Genomic DNA, 16,859 nt, shown 5'->3' with positions numbered 1-16,859 from the left:
TATTACTGAACTTACAATTATCCAATATAAATCAAAAGCTCAACTAAGAAAAACACTGTTGATTAAAGATAGGAATAGGATAGGAAAGGATAGGAAACCTTGCATATTCAGGGTAAGTATAAACGAGGATCTCCCTCTGGATTAAACTAATTGATCCGAGAGCAGTTTACATGGAACACATTGGGTTATTCCAATAATATATATATCCAATAACATAACTGATTTTTGTGAATTGTGTTGGATGGGGTCCTTCTGATCTATGCTGAGGAAGCCCAAAAGGAATACTCTATTGATGTGCTCACTGTGTTCATGTCACAATGCTGTCCAGTACGGTGTCCACTGCCATGCACTATTTTCTTGATGTTCACCTTGGGAGATTTTTTTTTTTCTGGTGTTAGTTTTAGGAATTATTGAGATTCTCTTGAGTAACTGATTTTTTTTTTTTTTTTTTAAAGTAGGCTCCACATCCAACATGAGGCTTGAACTTGCAACCCTGAGATCCAGAGTCACATGCTCTACTGACTGAGCTGGACATGTGCCCTGAAAAACTGACTTTTTAAAAAAATTGTTTAAAGAATTAATTCTGTGGCTCATCTGTTGATCAGTTTTTCCCCACACCACTGGCTAAAAAAACGCATTAGACAAATTTACGTTCTATCCTTAGAACTTCACAATGACTATGTTCTCCCTTCGTGCCTGGTTTTGTTCTGTCAGTGTACCTGTTTGTCTGTGTAGCATTATTGCTATCTTTGTCTTATCCTTGTTTTTAACCAAATAATTACACATCATCTGAAATATATTATTGGGTCATCTAGCAATTTTGGACAACATAAAATTTTTATAACCCTTTTTAATACCTTTTTTCTTGTTAAAAATGTATCTACATAAAAATAAGAGTATAATGCCTGAACACAGAAACAGTCATAAATATGTGAGGTACTATTATTGTTACTGCTATTCTTGTGATAGTTTCAGCTATTAATTCAAAACTTAAAATCTTTATTGAGAATTCAGAGTAAGACAAATTATGAACTGCTTCCCAACATCAATCCTACTCCCTGACCACCATCAAATAAACTATTTCCTCTTCTATGCTTCCTAAAAATCTTTTTACATATAGTTTTAGAACACATGTAGTTTTATTTGTTATGATTATTTATTAATCTGGTTGTCTTCCTCCATACCATATGTTTTATAATCCTGGCACTAGGCAGTCATAAACCCTTGGCTGATGTTTGCTGAATGGAAAATCCAGGTAACTATTCACACTGCGTTTAAAGCTGAAATTTGATGTAACTTTGATATCCTCAGACACAGAGTTATCATAATTACATAAAAGAAATGGTTAAAAGTTTAATCAGTTAAAAAGGGCATAGGGTTTATAACCTTGAATATGACAGAATATGCTATTAAACCACCCTGGCAATGTAAACATTTCAAATCTTCTAAATTTTTTTGTTTTATAATGTTACAAGAGTTGATTTGAGATATGGTGGTAGAAGATAACTGATCAAGTATACTCCGAAATAAAAAATTCCAAATATGGGATAATAAGAAGAGAAAGAGATTAGAGAAATCATATGAATACATTCTCACATCTCCAGGGACACCTATAAGTCCAAAGGATGTCTATGCCAATGAGTAATTCTGTACATTTCCAGAAAGAAAGCAATCCCATTTTAATCTATTTTAAAATACATTTCGCACTTAGAAAGCAACTGTTTTGAATATAAACTTTTGTTATGAAAATTATCAGTAGACAAGAAGGGTAGAGTTAGTTGCTAAACTGGCATAATGAATTCTCATGAGTTGAACTGAATAGTTAAAGGAAAATAATTGAGAGCAACAAACATTAAAATTATTTAAAAAGTACCACAGTGTGTTTGAATAACACAATGTTACAATATATCGCTGTTGTTAATGACAAGAAATAATGTTTTTAAGGAAGCAATCTTCAATTAATCATTTCCTCCTTTAGTGGGATAATTTATGGAAATGAAATGAGGCTAATAAACCAGAAAGAATGGGAGGAAAGAAAGAAGTTAAATAAATTGCTTCCTTTTGTAACAACAAAAAGTCATGATATCCATCATTTGGCCAGAAATATCATGTTGCTAAAGGCCTTATTTAGTATTTGATTCTCTTCCAATACAGCAGAAACAGAAGGCATCACATTTCAGCTTTCCATTTATTTCACTCTCCTTTTTAACCCCATAAATGTCTCCCAGGATTGAAATGTTAATAATGTAAGAATGTGATATCATGGAAAAAAGATAGAGATAGGTGGGATAGTAAACCCTGTATTTATTCAACTACTTAATTTCTGTTATAATTTTTGATGTTTCCCCCTGAAAGTTCTTTTAAAGTTGAACTTCATAAGTAATGAATATACTAGTAAAAGTTAATTTAGGATAGTAGGAAATGGTTGCAAATTATTTTAAATATTTAACAAATACTTTTAGTTGCTGAACAACATAAAGGGAAATCTAATTCCAGTTGTTTTCATCACATTTTATAATTATATTTGTAATTGTAACTTTAAAATTGTAATGTTAATATTTTACATTGTAAATTTGTTTCTCAATAACTTAAGGCTAAACTAAGGACAAAAGGAAATGTTGCCCACAAGCTCTCTGTGACACACAAGACTACAAAAAAGGCGTTTCTTATTTGTTTAAATTTTTAAAAAATTTTTTAATGATTTTATTTTTTTATTTGACAAAGAGAGACACAGCAAGAGAGGGAATATAACCAGGGAGAGTAAGAGAGTGAGAAGCAGGCATCCTGTTGAGCGGGGAGCCAGATGTGGGGCTCGATCCCAGGACTCTGGGATAATGACCTGAGCCAAAGACAGATGCTTAATGAATGAGCTACCTAAGCGCCCCAAAAATGCATTTCTTAAGTATAAACATCATTACTTAGATTTTCCTTACCAGATTCTAGATGTTCTTTTATAGAAATTTAAATGGTGATTTATCAATAGGAAAGAACCTAATTTGACTTCAAATGAAGGAATAATCCCCCTTTTAAGTAGCAGTAGCAAAAAAGGCATTTTATCAGTTAAGTCTTGGGAAGGCATAAAATACCTAAAAATAAATAAAATTGAAGACAAAAAATTTCATTTATCCCTAACCTTTATGTACATTTTTCAACCAGACTATTAAGATGGCTAAAACTGACTTAATAATCTCATATAGTACATTGAAAACAAGTTCTACGGTATATACTAAGCTATATAATAGGGGTCCTGTTTGTTTATTGATAAAATGCTTAGTACAATATTTCTCCAATGTTTTGTATGATGTTTGTACCAACGAGTTACTAACTAGCTGAATGTGAGTTTGCATGCATGCATATGTATGTATTAAAGTCCACGTGCTTAATGCATCTGCCAAGTACAAAAAAAGACTCAATTATGAAACCTTAGAGAAAATGTAAACTTAAAATTTATCAACTTGTGAAAATATCAGATTTTAAACTACTTTGTTTTATTTCCTAAATTAAGATCTGTCTCTGGTGCTGGGAAATAATTACCAAACAGAATACAGCATGTAAAATTTTACAATTCAAGTAGTTTCCCATCTTTTTTCAACCCACTGATTCCTGTGGATGTTAGTTTAAAATGTTCTTGTTGGCATATATAATGGATAAACAAGCAGGTAGATAAGACCACGGTATTTTAACTTTACTATTCATAGGTAATTTTATATTAGAGGTGGTCACTAGTATCTTAATTTTTAGAAATTAGTTTAAAATATGGAAATGAAATTGATATGTTATGAAGTTAACACTGAAGCCATCTGAATCACTGCATTTACATTTATGCTTGATACCTTTGTTTGTGGAAGGCGGAAGTGCTTCTTGGTATAAGACAGACTGAAATTCCATTATGAAAAAAGCACAACCAATATGAAGATACCTATTACCATGTTTATTTATTCTATATTGAATATCTCATATGTTTTATTTTTATGATTTTATAGCAAATGTTTTACCAAGAAAGCATATATAATATATACGGCAGAATAAAATTACCATAGGAATTTTTACATTTAAACATCAGGAAACATGGACTTTAATTTACTTCTTCCCAAGAGATATGATAGATGATGGAAAACACCCATATACTGAAGCAGAAACCTTCCGTAAACAATAATGAAAATACCATCTTGTATTTTAATATGTTTCCCTTATTTCTGGAATTTAAAAAATACAGCATGCTTTAAAAACCTTACAACAGTTAAATTATGGGTGCATAAACAGTTGGGTAATCTCTTATGACATATTTAAAAACTGTTTAGGAAGGAACAATGATAGTACAAAATATTTCAAACCTCTTTTCATTCAGGTGTGTATGTGTGTGCATGTCTCACACACCTATAGTATGGATAATTGGATTTGCCTATTTACAAGATGATACTGTAATAATTTCATTCTAGAATATACACGTTGTATATTTTAATACCTCTGATAATAGAATATGTCTTAGAGCTGTTCTTTTTTTTTAAGATTTTATTTATTTATTTGACAGAGAGAGAGATCACAAGTAGGCAGAGAGGCAGGCAGAGAGGCAGGCAGAGAGAGAGGAAGGGAAGCAGGCTCCCTGCTGAGCAATCCCAGGACCCTGGGATCATGACCGGAGCCGAAGGCAGAGGCTTTAGCCCACTGAGCCACCCAGGCGCCCCAACTTAGAGCTGTTCTTCACCTGAGTTCAAATTGCTTTTTTCTGGAAAGAGTTTGTTTTCACTTTGGCCAGATACATGTGTCTCTCCTAACCTGACACCTCTTTATTTTATTTTTTTTTTAAGATTTTATTTATTTGACAGAGAGAGATCACAAATAGGCAGATAGGCAGGCGGGGGTTGGGGGAGGAGGCTCCCTTCTGAGCAGAGAGGCCAATGTGGGGCTTGATCCCAGGACCCTGAGATCATGACCCGAGCCAAAGGCAGAGTGGCTTAACCCACTGAGCCACCCAGGCACCCCTGACACCTCTTTAAACTAAAGTCTTGTCTGAGGTATTTGGTCCACACTGTTGGTGTGAATTCAGAAAGTAAATGTTTTGAGTATCACCCTGTGATTTAAGAAGTGGTTTTCCCCTTTTCTACCACCCATGATTATAGGTGAAACAAGCAAATGCCCTTGCTGTCTTCTTCATAGGAGTTTATTTCTTCTTTTCACTAATAGTGAAACACTGTAAGCTGGCTTGATGCTGGCATCACTGTTAGAGTATCCATCTTGGAGAGTTTTTCTTTCTTAGCAGTCCTTAAAAAATGGTGCATCTTATATTCAGTGACATCTTAGACTTGATACAATTTAGTAATTTATTAAAGTTAAGGGTTTTTTTTTTTTTTTTAGGGCTGACATCATGCTCATCTATCAAGTTTTGAGACCTCTCTTGGGGCTAAATGCTTAGATTCCCTTGGAATTTCTATGTGTATAAAATAAGCTAAAACAGAGAGCAGATTAGCATTGCTACAAAATACTAAGTTTACAGCTCTGCAGACCACAAAGATGACATTGCCAAGATGTTTTATGAAATTCTGGAACAATGCTGATGCCAACTGAGACATAAATTGAGATGAGCCAGTTGCAGAGATAATTAAGAAGACTGAATTCTGTGGATGTTTTACTGTGCGATGCTAGAAGGGAAATGCATGTATGTAGAACAGCCAAGAGAATTAACACAAAGTAAATTCAATGATGGTACCGAACTAAAGTTAGGACGTAAAATATTTCAAAGATTCAAAAATCCAAGATGATGTTAACCTTTTTAAACGTTGTTATATATGGTTTGTCCCTTTCTGGGCATGGAGATCATAATACTACTCATTCTTGTTTAGTAAAGAAGGGAGAATAGTCATGCTCTTGGAGGCAAAGTCAGACAAGCTCCTATTCTGTGCATAAGTTATTTTAGGGAAGGGAACAACATAATGGAAACAACCTGAAGTTTCTCTTTAGCATTTTGTATGAGGTGTGAGCTAGAAGACAAGAAGATCTGCCAGCACATACACATTTAGGGTTTCATACTAAAATTTCCCTAGGTGACTAGCCACTAGTGATGGAAAAGAGTGTGCCAGATTAAGGGAAGGTGGAGCTGGAGTTTTCTATGTGACACCTAGGCCCGCTCCCCATTAGTGCTGCCTTTACACAAGAGGGAGCAAAGAGCTGAGTGAGTGTTAAAGGTTTCATCGAGAGTGAAATTTCTTCCACCTTAATGCAGAGTTATTTTATATAGTCTCTCTATTAAAACCTCAGGATATGTAAAATATAGAGTGTTACAGAATATGTTTACCATTACAGCTGGAACTGATTGTCCTGAAGTGTATAACTTGGCTTCAAGTTGCTTAGCAGTTTTCTGGGAAAACATCTCCTATCTTTGTATGTTTCCATATGAGCACATATATTTTATTCAATGTGAGATGTGACACTAGCAAGACAACATACATGATGTCACAGGACTGGGCCCTGGGTTTTTGCCCATTTTATTTCAAAAATAGACATCACCTATTCTAAGGTAATTCACTGGTTCCTAATGGTAAGACTCAGCCTGGCCCCGTGGGAATGCCTGACTTAGTTTCCAAACATTTGAAATTTACCGTAATCTATGGTATATGGTTTTCATGTTTGGTTAATTAATAATACAAGCAGATAAGGAATAAAGAAGCCTTCAAAAAGGGAATGTTTTATTTCTGCTGAACTTCTGAGACTATTTTACTGTTTCTTCCCATATATCACATGCATCTAGGTAGCATTGTTTACACACACACACACACACACACACACACCCAGGAACACTGAACCACAGAAATTCCCTTTCTTTCCTATATTATTTTGACTGAAGTATTAAAAGAAAAAGTGATTCATGTTCACTTTACTTTCTATACTTAAGCAATTCTATATTCTCAATTTTTAAAAGCTTTCATCACTCTAACGTCATCAAAACAGAACTTCAAAATCTGAAGCACTTTCCAAAAGCCATTCATTCAACAGTCAACATTTATTTATACACAGTCTTACTTTTTTAAAAATATGTTTTTGGTCAGCTTTTCTTTGTATTATATGTATGTCCATAATTCCAGCATATATATCATTTTCAAAAAATACCAAGTGGGTCTATGAAGGAACTGGATTATTCAACAAATGGATATATCTACAGTAATTCACCAGCAATCTTTAAAATATGGCATAGTATCCTACATGTAGTAGTATATAATCATTTTTTATTAGTTAATTGATTGGTCAGTGATGTTTCTTAAGAAATCTATTTTTAAATATGGTTGTGTTAATAGCAGTGTATGACTTAAGTCATTTTCACAATAAATAATAGATGCTATTTAGTCTAAATCTTTACTGAAAACCAAAAACAATAAGGGACGTATCTGTGCTGTAGCTTCAAATATTTAGATTCATTCAAGAAAACTATTAAATATCTATAATATTCAAGATAATTGCATCTGTTATAACCCTAGAAATATGAGTGAGCAAAATAGCAAAGTCTATATTGATAGGGAGATTGAAGTCTGATCAGAAATGAGCTCTAATTCTATTGTTCTGTTTCTTTTACTTGCAGTTTTTATCATTAGCTTCTCCATACCTAAGCAAAAAGATTCTTTAATATGACAAATTCATAATACTGCACTGCTTTAACGGTGCTGATCATAATTCAATATTTGTACATGAAATAGATTAATGCAAGACTATTAATGTTTGGTTGTCCAACTGAAATACACCATGTGAAAAATTTAAGGAGGATATGTCAATAATGTACCCTACCTGCACAAACACATAAAAAACATGACATTTGCTCCAATTTAGTGGTATCCTTTTTCTTTATAATGAGAACAATAAAAGACAGTAAAGTCCTTGGCAAGAAATTGTGCAAGCAAGATGGACCCCAAATATAGGCTCAATTTGTGGGTACCTATCTTCTGTTACTGGCATCCCCCAGACAGCCCTGTGAGTATTCATGAATCAGATGACACCAGCATGTACAGGATACACAACAGGGGGATCTGACCTCTAGAAGGTAGCTAGGTTTTGGAATGCATGTTGGGGTGTTATTTATGCAGTATGTTTTCTTTCTCAACATTCATGAAATGTGAATATTGTATACCAGAAGTAGTGCATCAAATCCAAGTTAACTGATAAAAATATTAGACCTTCTTTTAAGATCAATGTAAAAGACACCAAAAAAGTTAATAAGGTAATTATGTTCAATTACACGTAACATATTTACATTTTGTATTTCAGCTATTTTTAACTATGAATTGTTCATTAGCTGTGATGTCATTGATATGTTTTCCCAGCAGAGGGAAGCACAACCTCATTATTGTTTTTGTAAAGGGTTGAAATGGGGGGGGCGATATACTATAATTTTACCACATTTTAAAGGAAGTTTGGTTGATATGATATTCCAGCATTAAGTACTGGATATTAATTACAACTTGATGTCTTTAAGGAAGCATAAAATGAAACAATCCAAATCCCCAGTTCAAGGGAATATCCTACTAGAAAATCAATGTGAAGATAGCGGAATTATCTTCTACTTGACTAGGATACCCAATAACATTACAAAAGGGCTGCATCATCACCATAATAATTTGAATGGCTTATTTTAAGGCTACATTTTCTTCTTTAATATATTTAAATGAATATTTCTCTTGCCCGTTGCTCTCAAGTTGCTAACTACATATGAAAGCATGTATTTAAACCTGGCTTCTTTTTGGTAATATGAGAAAATTGAAATTTAAGCATTGTGAGGATCTAAAACTTGGATTTATCATATCTGCAATTAAAAAAGCAAAATTCACTGTTTAGTATTCTTTAGAATTTTCTTTCTTCTAGATTTCCTTTCTCTTCAATTGCATTTCTTTAAGTATTCTGGTACTGCTGTGTTCCCCGCATGCACATGTGTGGGTACACACTACTGCTTATGACTTACCCTGGTATTAGCAGGTTGAAAGATGAAAATGTTGTAACTTACCGTGGTGTTGTAAGTCTGAACAGTGAGTGAGTGGGTCTCCATTTCTTATATCTTGTCGTCTTGTGCGTCTAAAACAATTACATTTAAAAGGTATTACTGCATTCTTATTCCATCTTCAAATTTGTCACAAGAATTAAGAAGAATCAAAAATCAAAGACACCAGGAGCTTACAGGAAGATATGCATCTGTATCTGATTAAAGAATTTTTTTTTAAAAGGAGCTCATTACACCTGTAGGAGAAGTCTCCAGGTGATCAAAATGGAAAATAATATATAAATGCACTAACAATGCAGCAAAGTCTTTCAAAGTTATAACAGAAGACTCATGGTTTATGTACAAATGGATGCCAATCAGGAAGAATCTAACATCAGGAAATCTAAAATTCTTAACATTTTAAATTCTGAGGAAAAGGCACAAAATATAGAATACCAACCCATTTCTTCAATAATCTGAATTAAACTTTTTTCTGTTCACTAATGAGAGAATGAGCTTGAAAATTAAAATTGACGATTGTTTTCTTTCTCTTAATACTTATACGTAATTCCTTACATAGCCTTTTGCTAAATTTAAAAGTATTCTATGAAATCTATTTTTTTAAGATTTTATTTATTTGTCAGAGAGTGAGCAAGAGTGGTGGAGAGGAGCAGAGGGAGAGGGAGAAGCAGACTCCCTGATAAGCAGGGAGCCCAGTGTAGGACTCAATCCCACGACACTGGGATCATGACCTGAGTGGAAGGCAGACACCTAACTGACTGAGCCACCCAGGCATCCCTATGAAATCTAGTTTCAAGTTACTTTTTAATTTTTCTTTTTGGTTGTTATATCAACCTTTTTTTAATAAAACATTTCTTTCATGATCCTACGGCTATGACTGCAGACTGATATACCTGTGAAATGAATAAAAGAAGAAGTGCGGTAACAAATATTGTGGAGCAAGTCTGCCTCCTGTCAGAGGAAGATGAGAGAAGGAGGACTCACCTCTAAGAAAAGCCAAATTTGCTATAAAAATCTAAAGAGATTTCTTCCTACATATTGCTGCTCAGATCATATTAGTTGCAACACATTCTGGGTGTCTTCTTTCTTTACTTTGTTGGTGGTTGACTGGGAAGGAGGTTGTCTCTAGCTATCTCAGTGCAAGCAGGATGTGGAGATTGAGAAAGAGGCTAAAAATGGAGATTGGCTACATATAACAAAATGAAAAAGACTGGGGACACTTGCGCAACTGTTTTCTGTGTCAATGTTAATTAATATTGTCTTGCTGCAAAGTTAGTTACCACCCCTGAAAAGAGCTCTCACAAAGGCCATTGAGATTTGCAAACATGGAAATTGTTACTGTATTCATAAATTTGGAAGACTAAAGTATTTATAGATTTCTATTTGTAGAATTGGTGAGACTATCAAACAGATGTTGCGCATTTCAAAATTGAGCCAACAAGGGAACTTGTGAAACACGAACCACAAAGCATTTGGGAAGGCATTTTTTACCGCCATTTAGGCTTTTGAAAAAAGCCATCACAGGGAATATATAAATTGTGAGGCCTGCCTCTAAACATACTTTTCAAAGACACATGAAATTGGATTAAGTAAAATCTTCAAGGCACAACAAAAATGTGTTAATGATAATTTCTTCAGTCTGGAATTGTAGGTATGCAATAAACATATTTCAAATATATAATATACAGGTTTTTAACTTTTTATAGGTGTAGTTATCTCATTTTTATCTTCTTTCTTGTTAAAAAAAGCTTAAAATTTGAATGAGTTATTGCTAATTTAGGTAATATATACTTTCACGTGGAAAGGTAACGGTACTCATTTTTAATTCAAGCATGAATTTTATGTTTTCCAATATTAAAAGTACCTAGATCTGAGTGATATTAAGAACCACAGAAGTTCAACCTTAAATAATTTAATTTTATTGCTATAAAAACTGCATATTCCTATTTATTAAACTATCCATGGTTTCTTTACTCAGTAACACACCATTTCCACACTAAACTTTTGTTTCAGTTTTAAACTTCTAGCAAAATCTGTTGGTTTATGAAAAAATATAAACATGTTATTTTAATTCTGAATGTTGAAGGCTTAAGGAAATTGCATTTATTAAATGGAATTAGCTACTACTACACTTACATTTAATATTAACAAGATAACTGTTTTAATCTATATGGACTGATTATATATGAAAAATTTAAGTTGTACACGATTTTACACAGCCAATGTTATCTGAAGTATGTAATCAAATGATTTAAGTACATATTAGGGTTATTCCTTTCCCCTAGAATTTTTTCAAAACATGTCAAATGCCCCAAATGTAGAACACAGCTTACTAGCAATGAAAAAAATCCACATCACAGCTTCTTGTAAAACATTAACTACAGTAAAAAATAAAACAAATTTTATTGCTCCTAAAATGCAGTGGACCTTGATAAATCTGATTTCTATTTTATGTTTCAAAAGGCTGATGTGCATACTGTTAATCTTGGGTTTATATTAGCAAGATATTGTGTATTACTTTCATTGCTTGTATCTGAAATACTAGTAAATATCTACAGAGAAAGGTAGCCATATGTTTGCTGTAGAGAGTATGCTGAGGTGAATATTTTGTCAGATTAATGAAGTATTTTTATTTTTTGAAGCATAAGTAAACCAGTTTGTATACAACTTTTAAGATGTGTCTAAGAGTTCACTGAAGGTTAATAGTACTCCTCAACAGTACTGTATCAAATAATCAAATGCCTGTTCCTAATGCCCACAATCTCCTAGACCGCAACGTATAGCTATGTTTTATCTAAACATATCATTTTAGATAGCTTCTAGGCATATCTTAGTAACTTTTAAGCATGTCCAAAAAAGATGCTGTTAAGTGTTATGAATATGCTTAAAATATTTGTGTAATATATACAAAGATTAACAAATAGGTATTTCATCATGTGGTTTTATATTTCAAGTTCAAACACTACAAACACAAAATGATACTATGGTAATAACGTGGTCTTTAAATTTGGGGGAGGTCGAATAGATATATATTTTGCATCAAATAAAGATATGATGCTAGTTATTCAGCATTATACAAAAAATGTAGTATCTTTTAAAATTGCAAATATTTTTCTTGACTTTTTATAATTGAATCCCTGTATACTATCTAAGACTCTAAAAGTAAATAAATTACTTTCTTTGCAAATTTTCCATTCATCCAATGACATAAATTGCCTTATTAAAATTTAAAACCAGGATAGAATGTTGCTGGATAGAAAAAGAAGAGTATTTTTGGAGAGAAAAGCATTTTGGTCAAAAGGCACATGGCCCAGTTTAGATTCTGTTCCTGACTTTCTCTGTGGCTTTGGCCCTCATTTCTCCCCCTGTGTAAAATGAAGTTGGAAAACTTTGTAATTTCCGAGTGTAAACATTCAAGGACGTTACTGTAATGTTTTAGATTTCCCTCAGCAATTTATTAAAACCATTTGTTTCATTATATTTGGTACCCAACTATAATTATACATGTTTTTCTGATTGTTTCGACTATTTAAGAGAAAGGAAAAAACCCCCAAACCCCTTTAAACCACTCTTCATTCATCAGAAAAAGGTGATGTACTTATATGAAGAAAGTTGTTTAAAAACAGATTCAAGTAAGATAAATAGCAAACATTTGTATTTATTTCTGATATTTCTCCTACCTCTTTGCAGTGGGAAAATAGCGAGAGCATGAAGAGCCATCCCAGGCACAGTAAGGGTCTCTGGCGAGGCAGCACTCTGCGCAGGCTTTCCCATAAATATCGCAGCGGTGTAACGGGAGCTGAGCAACCCCCGTGGTGGAACCGATATATAGTTGTTGCTGTGGGAAAAGTTTAGTATTATGTCAAAACAAAAAGGGTTACTTCTACATCAAAAATAAATTATGCTAGTGGGTTCAAAAAAATCCCATTATTGGCAATTTTGTCAAAAGCCTGGCAGATCATATGAACATTTAAAAAGACCAAGAGCAACATCTAAATATTTGATAAAACAAGTGTATTTTAAAATACAAAACCAAGGGAAGACAGTCAAGGGTATATATCAGTTATATCTCAATAAAGATAAAAATTTAAAAGAAGACACTGAGTAATATAATTTTCAAATCTTCAATGTTTTTGTTCTTGGAAAGCTTTCTTTCTTTCTTTTTTTTTTTTTTTTTAACTTCTCTGCTGTTTGTAATTTTGATTAATCAGCACATCTATATTGCCATGTATTCTCTTGGTCTTGAAGCAGGGAACATTTGCATTTGACTCATGGGTGCCCTGTATCATTGCCTGTTATATAGTCTGCCCTCCTATAAGTCCTCCAGAGAAAAGCTTTGGTGCTCGCATTTTAAGTTTCACTCAACATCAACTGTCTTGTCCTTGCACTACCTTCAGGAAGATTACTCTAAACTAAACTACTTTTCATCTGAAAGATCATCAAATGGGGAAATGTACAGTCTGGCTGGTGCAGTAGACTTGAACACAAAACTTGGCTGTTGTGGAAAAGTGCTATGTTGACCATCAAGGTACCTGGATTCTAAATCTTGCCCTGTATTAATTCTCTGTGTCATCTTGAGCCATTCTCCTAATTTTTCTAAGACTTCACTTTCTTAGTCACAAAATGAGCATGTTTAACTAGATCTTTAAAGTATGCATTCAGATAAAATGTTCTACAATGCCATTATACTCAATGAATTTGCAGTTACCAAATGAGGTAGAATATAGGGGGAGAAACTTTGTGGCAGCAACAAACCAGGATTTCAGTACAGTTTTAAAAATGCTTTTTACGGTTTAGCCAATGTAGCATTTGAGCAACTGCAAATACATGTAAATACAAGATAAAATACAAATAAAACTGTTTTGTAATTTCTCCACATTTTGCTGTAATTAGTATCATAGCTCCTTTTCTTGTACTAAAGGACTGAATGACTACAGTAAGCCTTAAATAAAAGTTGAATAAATACTGAACCATGTATTGGTGCACATGGAAAAGACTTCAAAATTGTATTTTAATTTCTCTACAATGTAAATGAAAAAGAAGTTGTAGAAAATCTAATATTTGAAACATGGTGTGCTCTTTTAATATTACAAATTGTCTGAAAGCAATGGATATAATTAAAATTACATTTACAAATTACTTTCCCAAAGATGAGCTACATATATAAACATAAATTGAAGATTGATGTATCTATTAGAATCTATGAAATTAATGAGGTTATAAAAAGTATTTAAACACAAAATAATTCTGTGTTTAAAGCTAACCAGCTAACATACCTTAATAAAAGAAAGGGAAATGAGGGAGAAAATGTAATACAGTAAAAAGTAAGCCATTATTAAAACAGTTACCTTGATAACTATTACCCTGGTTCATATTGCTTATTGCATTTCAGTAGTAAAGACTATTTATATCAATATTCTAGTTTAGTAGTAAACAGAATATGTACTATGGATGTTCAATCTCTTAATATATTCATCTTTTATTATGAACCAAAAGATCCTATAAACCATGGCAAATTTAAAAAAGCAGTAGTTGAGTCCTTGGGAGGAAAAGATGAGTATTGTTAAGCTCTCTGTCAAGAGAAAATTATGTTGATTTGTACTTCTCTTAAAGCTTCCACAGAACCAGAATGTGGTAAAAGTTGGCTGTGATTTGAAAAATATTAGTAAAGAACTATTGGAAGGAACTTTTTCCCCTTCCTATCCTTTCTCTCTTTCAAAATCATATTAAAAAAAAAAAAAAAAAGCTTAGTTTGTACTGAAGGCAGGCAATCACAATGCAATAAAAAATGAAATAAACGTGACATCTTTTTAAAATTTTAATTTTTTTTTGTTTCTTTTTCAAAGAGAGAGAGAGGGAGAGAGACAGCATAAGCAGGGGGAGGGGCAGAGGGAGAAACAGACTCCCTGCTGAGCAGGGACCTTGATGTGGGACTTGATCCCAGCACCCCAGGATCATGACCTGAGCTGAAGGCAGACATTTAACCAACTGAGACACCCAGGTGCCCAACATGAGACACTGAAACAAATTAGTTAAAATGGGGTAGCCATATCCACAAGCATGGTTGGCATTGGTGAATATGGACTTGTGGAACCCCGTATTGTGGTCAGAACTATTTAAAAAACTACTGATCAAGTTGGTCACACCAAATCAAAAGATCTCTAGGACTGGCCGATAACTTAAGAAGCATAAGCAAAATTCATACTTACAAATTTTTAAGAATATGAAATTTTAGTTGGGAAGGAGTTATTACCTAAATAACAGTATCTAAATCTGTCATATTCCTTTAAGGAGGAAACCAGAGAAATTAACATGGGAATTAAAAACCAAAAATAGGGCAACCAAAATTAAAAGTGTGATAAAATGCCCCAAATTAAATACAACTAGTCTAGTTTTCATTTTATAATTATTCTGCAGTACTACTAAGAATTGCAAAACTAATTATGCTATCTAGAAAAAATATAGGGGAGGCTTGCAAGCACCATTGAACATAATCTAGTCCCTAGCAAGTAACCTGATGTGCTTTTTCTGCCCAATTTAACATCACCACAGGCTTTCTCACTATCCTCCTTAACAAGTTTCGGGTCATAAGCAGGCGATGAGCCCATTTATCCAGAAAATTAGTTGCAACACTATTTGACACTCTTGAAACTACTGCCTCACTTTTAAAATTTCCATGAGCATGAGTAAAACTGATTCAGATCTAAATGAAATCAAACTGCCAGTAACAGAAAATGAAGGCTAGGAATACTTGTCTTGTATCATGGTATTTTAAATTGATGAACTGTTTCTGGTATTTTGGGTGTTTTCTCTCTGTGTGTGTGTGTGTGTGTGTGTGTGTGAAATGTGCTACATTTAATAGGCAATTCTTAAAGTACTTAAAAATACTTAAAAAATTTTTTATAAAACTGTATGTAACATAATTAAGAATGGCAATGAAACCAAGCAGAGAATAAATAAATAATTTAAAAAAATCATTAAAGGAAAGAATATCCCAGTCTAGCTTCCTTTCTGGAAATCCCCGGATTTCCTTGCCAACATTTGACAATTTTTAGATTACAAGAACAGGTGAACACATACTTATGAAGTGTAAGATAACAGTATCAGGGTCAATAATATCTGCACTCTGAGTTTCTCTAAATATCTTAGAGATTATCAATCTATTTTGATATGTAAGTGTGGAAAGGATATACACTGAGTTTTACTGGCACAGTATTTTAGTGTCATGTACAGGGATAAAACATGTAAACAATTCAGCAATAAGATTAGCCAAATGATTTTCATATTTAACAATTTTACATATAAGTTTTTGGAATGGTCAGTGAAGGGCTTCCTACTCCATTGTGGCTTTTTCTTCTAGGTTATTTAATAATTAATTTCAACTCTGTATCCAAGTGTTTTTTTTTTTTTTTTTTTTGAGTTACCACTGATACACTGAATAGAAAGCTATGTAACATTTATGGGGAAAAGATAACTTATTAAAAGTTAAAATTATATTTGTTTTGTATATATAATTTAACATTTAGAAGTCATTTGTGTTTCTTAAGTGTCTTGCCAAAGCATTCATTCAATGTGAATGCAAAGCCTATTAACACACTGCCCTTAACGTTTGAATTCATGGAGTTTAATAACTTATCACTGGCAGTGACTACTTTGCTGTTTTCCTTTAATACGCAGCCAAGCTAAATGTTTTCTCTAGTACACAATATTACTGAAAAAGCAAAGTTAACTTTTGAGTCAAGATCCTCCAAACATATACAGCCCAGTGCAAAATTTTATTAGCTTATAAAATAAATATTGTTTATTCATGCAAATTAAATTAAACGATAAACTTATTTATATTCTCAAATACACACCAATGCTATTTTTAAGGATAGATAAA

The 16,859-nt window shown here is 33.0% G+C and overlaps 1 protein-coding gene across 3 annotated transcripts in view; it reads right to left on the bottom strand.

Moving 5' to 3' along the window:
- SEMA3A (semaphorin 3A) overlaps window positions 1-16,859 on the bottom strand; it is a 306,101-nt gene that overhangs the window by 7,375 nt on the left and 281,867 nt on the right. For all 3 annotated transcript variants that reach the window (XM_032873239.1, XM_032873237.1, XM_032873236.1), the window contains 2 exons: window positions 12,658-12,815; window positions 8,984-9,051 (listed from right to left, as the gene is read on the bottom strand). In XM_032873239.1, the coding sequence (XP_032729130.1) occupies window positions 8,984-9,051; window positions 12,658-12,815 (226 nt within the window). The remainder of the gene's footprint in view (window positions 1-8,983; window positions 9,052-12,657; window positions 12,816-16,859) is intronic.

The sequence above is a fragment of the Lontra canadensis genome, unplaced genomic scaffold (genome assembly GCF_010015895.1).
Source record: "Lontra canadensis isolate GAN:19392208 unplaced genomic scaffold, GSC_riverotter_1.0 scaffold48, whole genome shotgun sequence".
NCBI classification, from domain to species: domain Eukaryota; kingdom Metazoa; phylum Chordata; class Mammalia; order Carnivora; family Mustelidae; genus Lontra; species Lontra canadensis.
The sequence above is the reverse complement of the archived record's forward strand: the minus strand, read 5'-3'. Positions and strand labels throughout refer to the sequence as shown.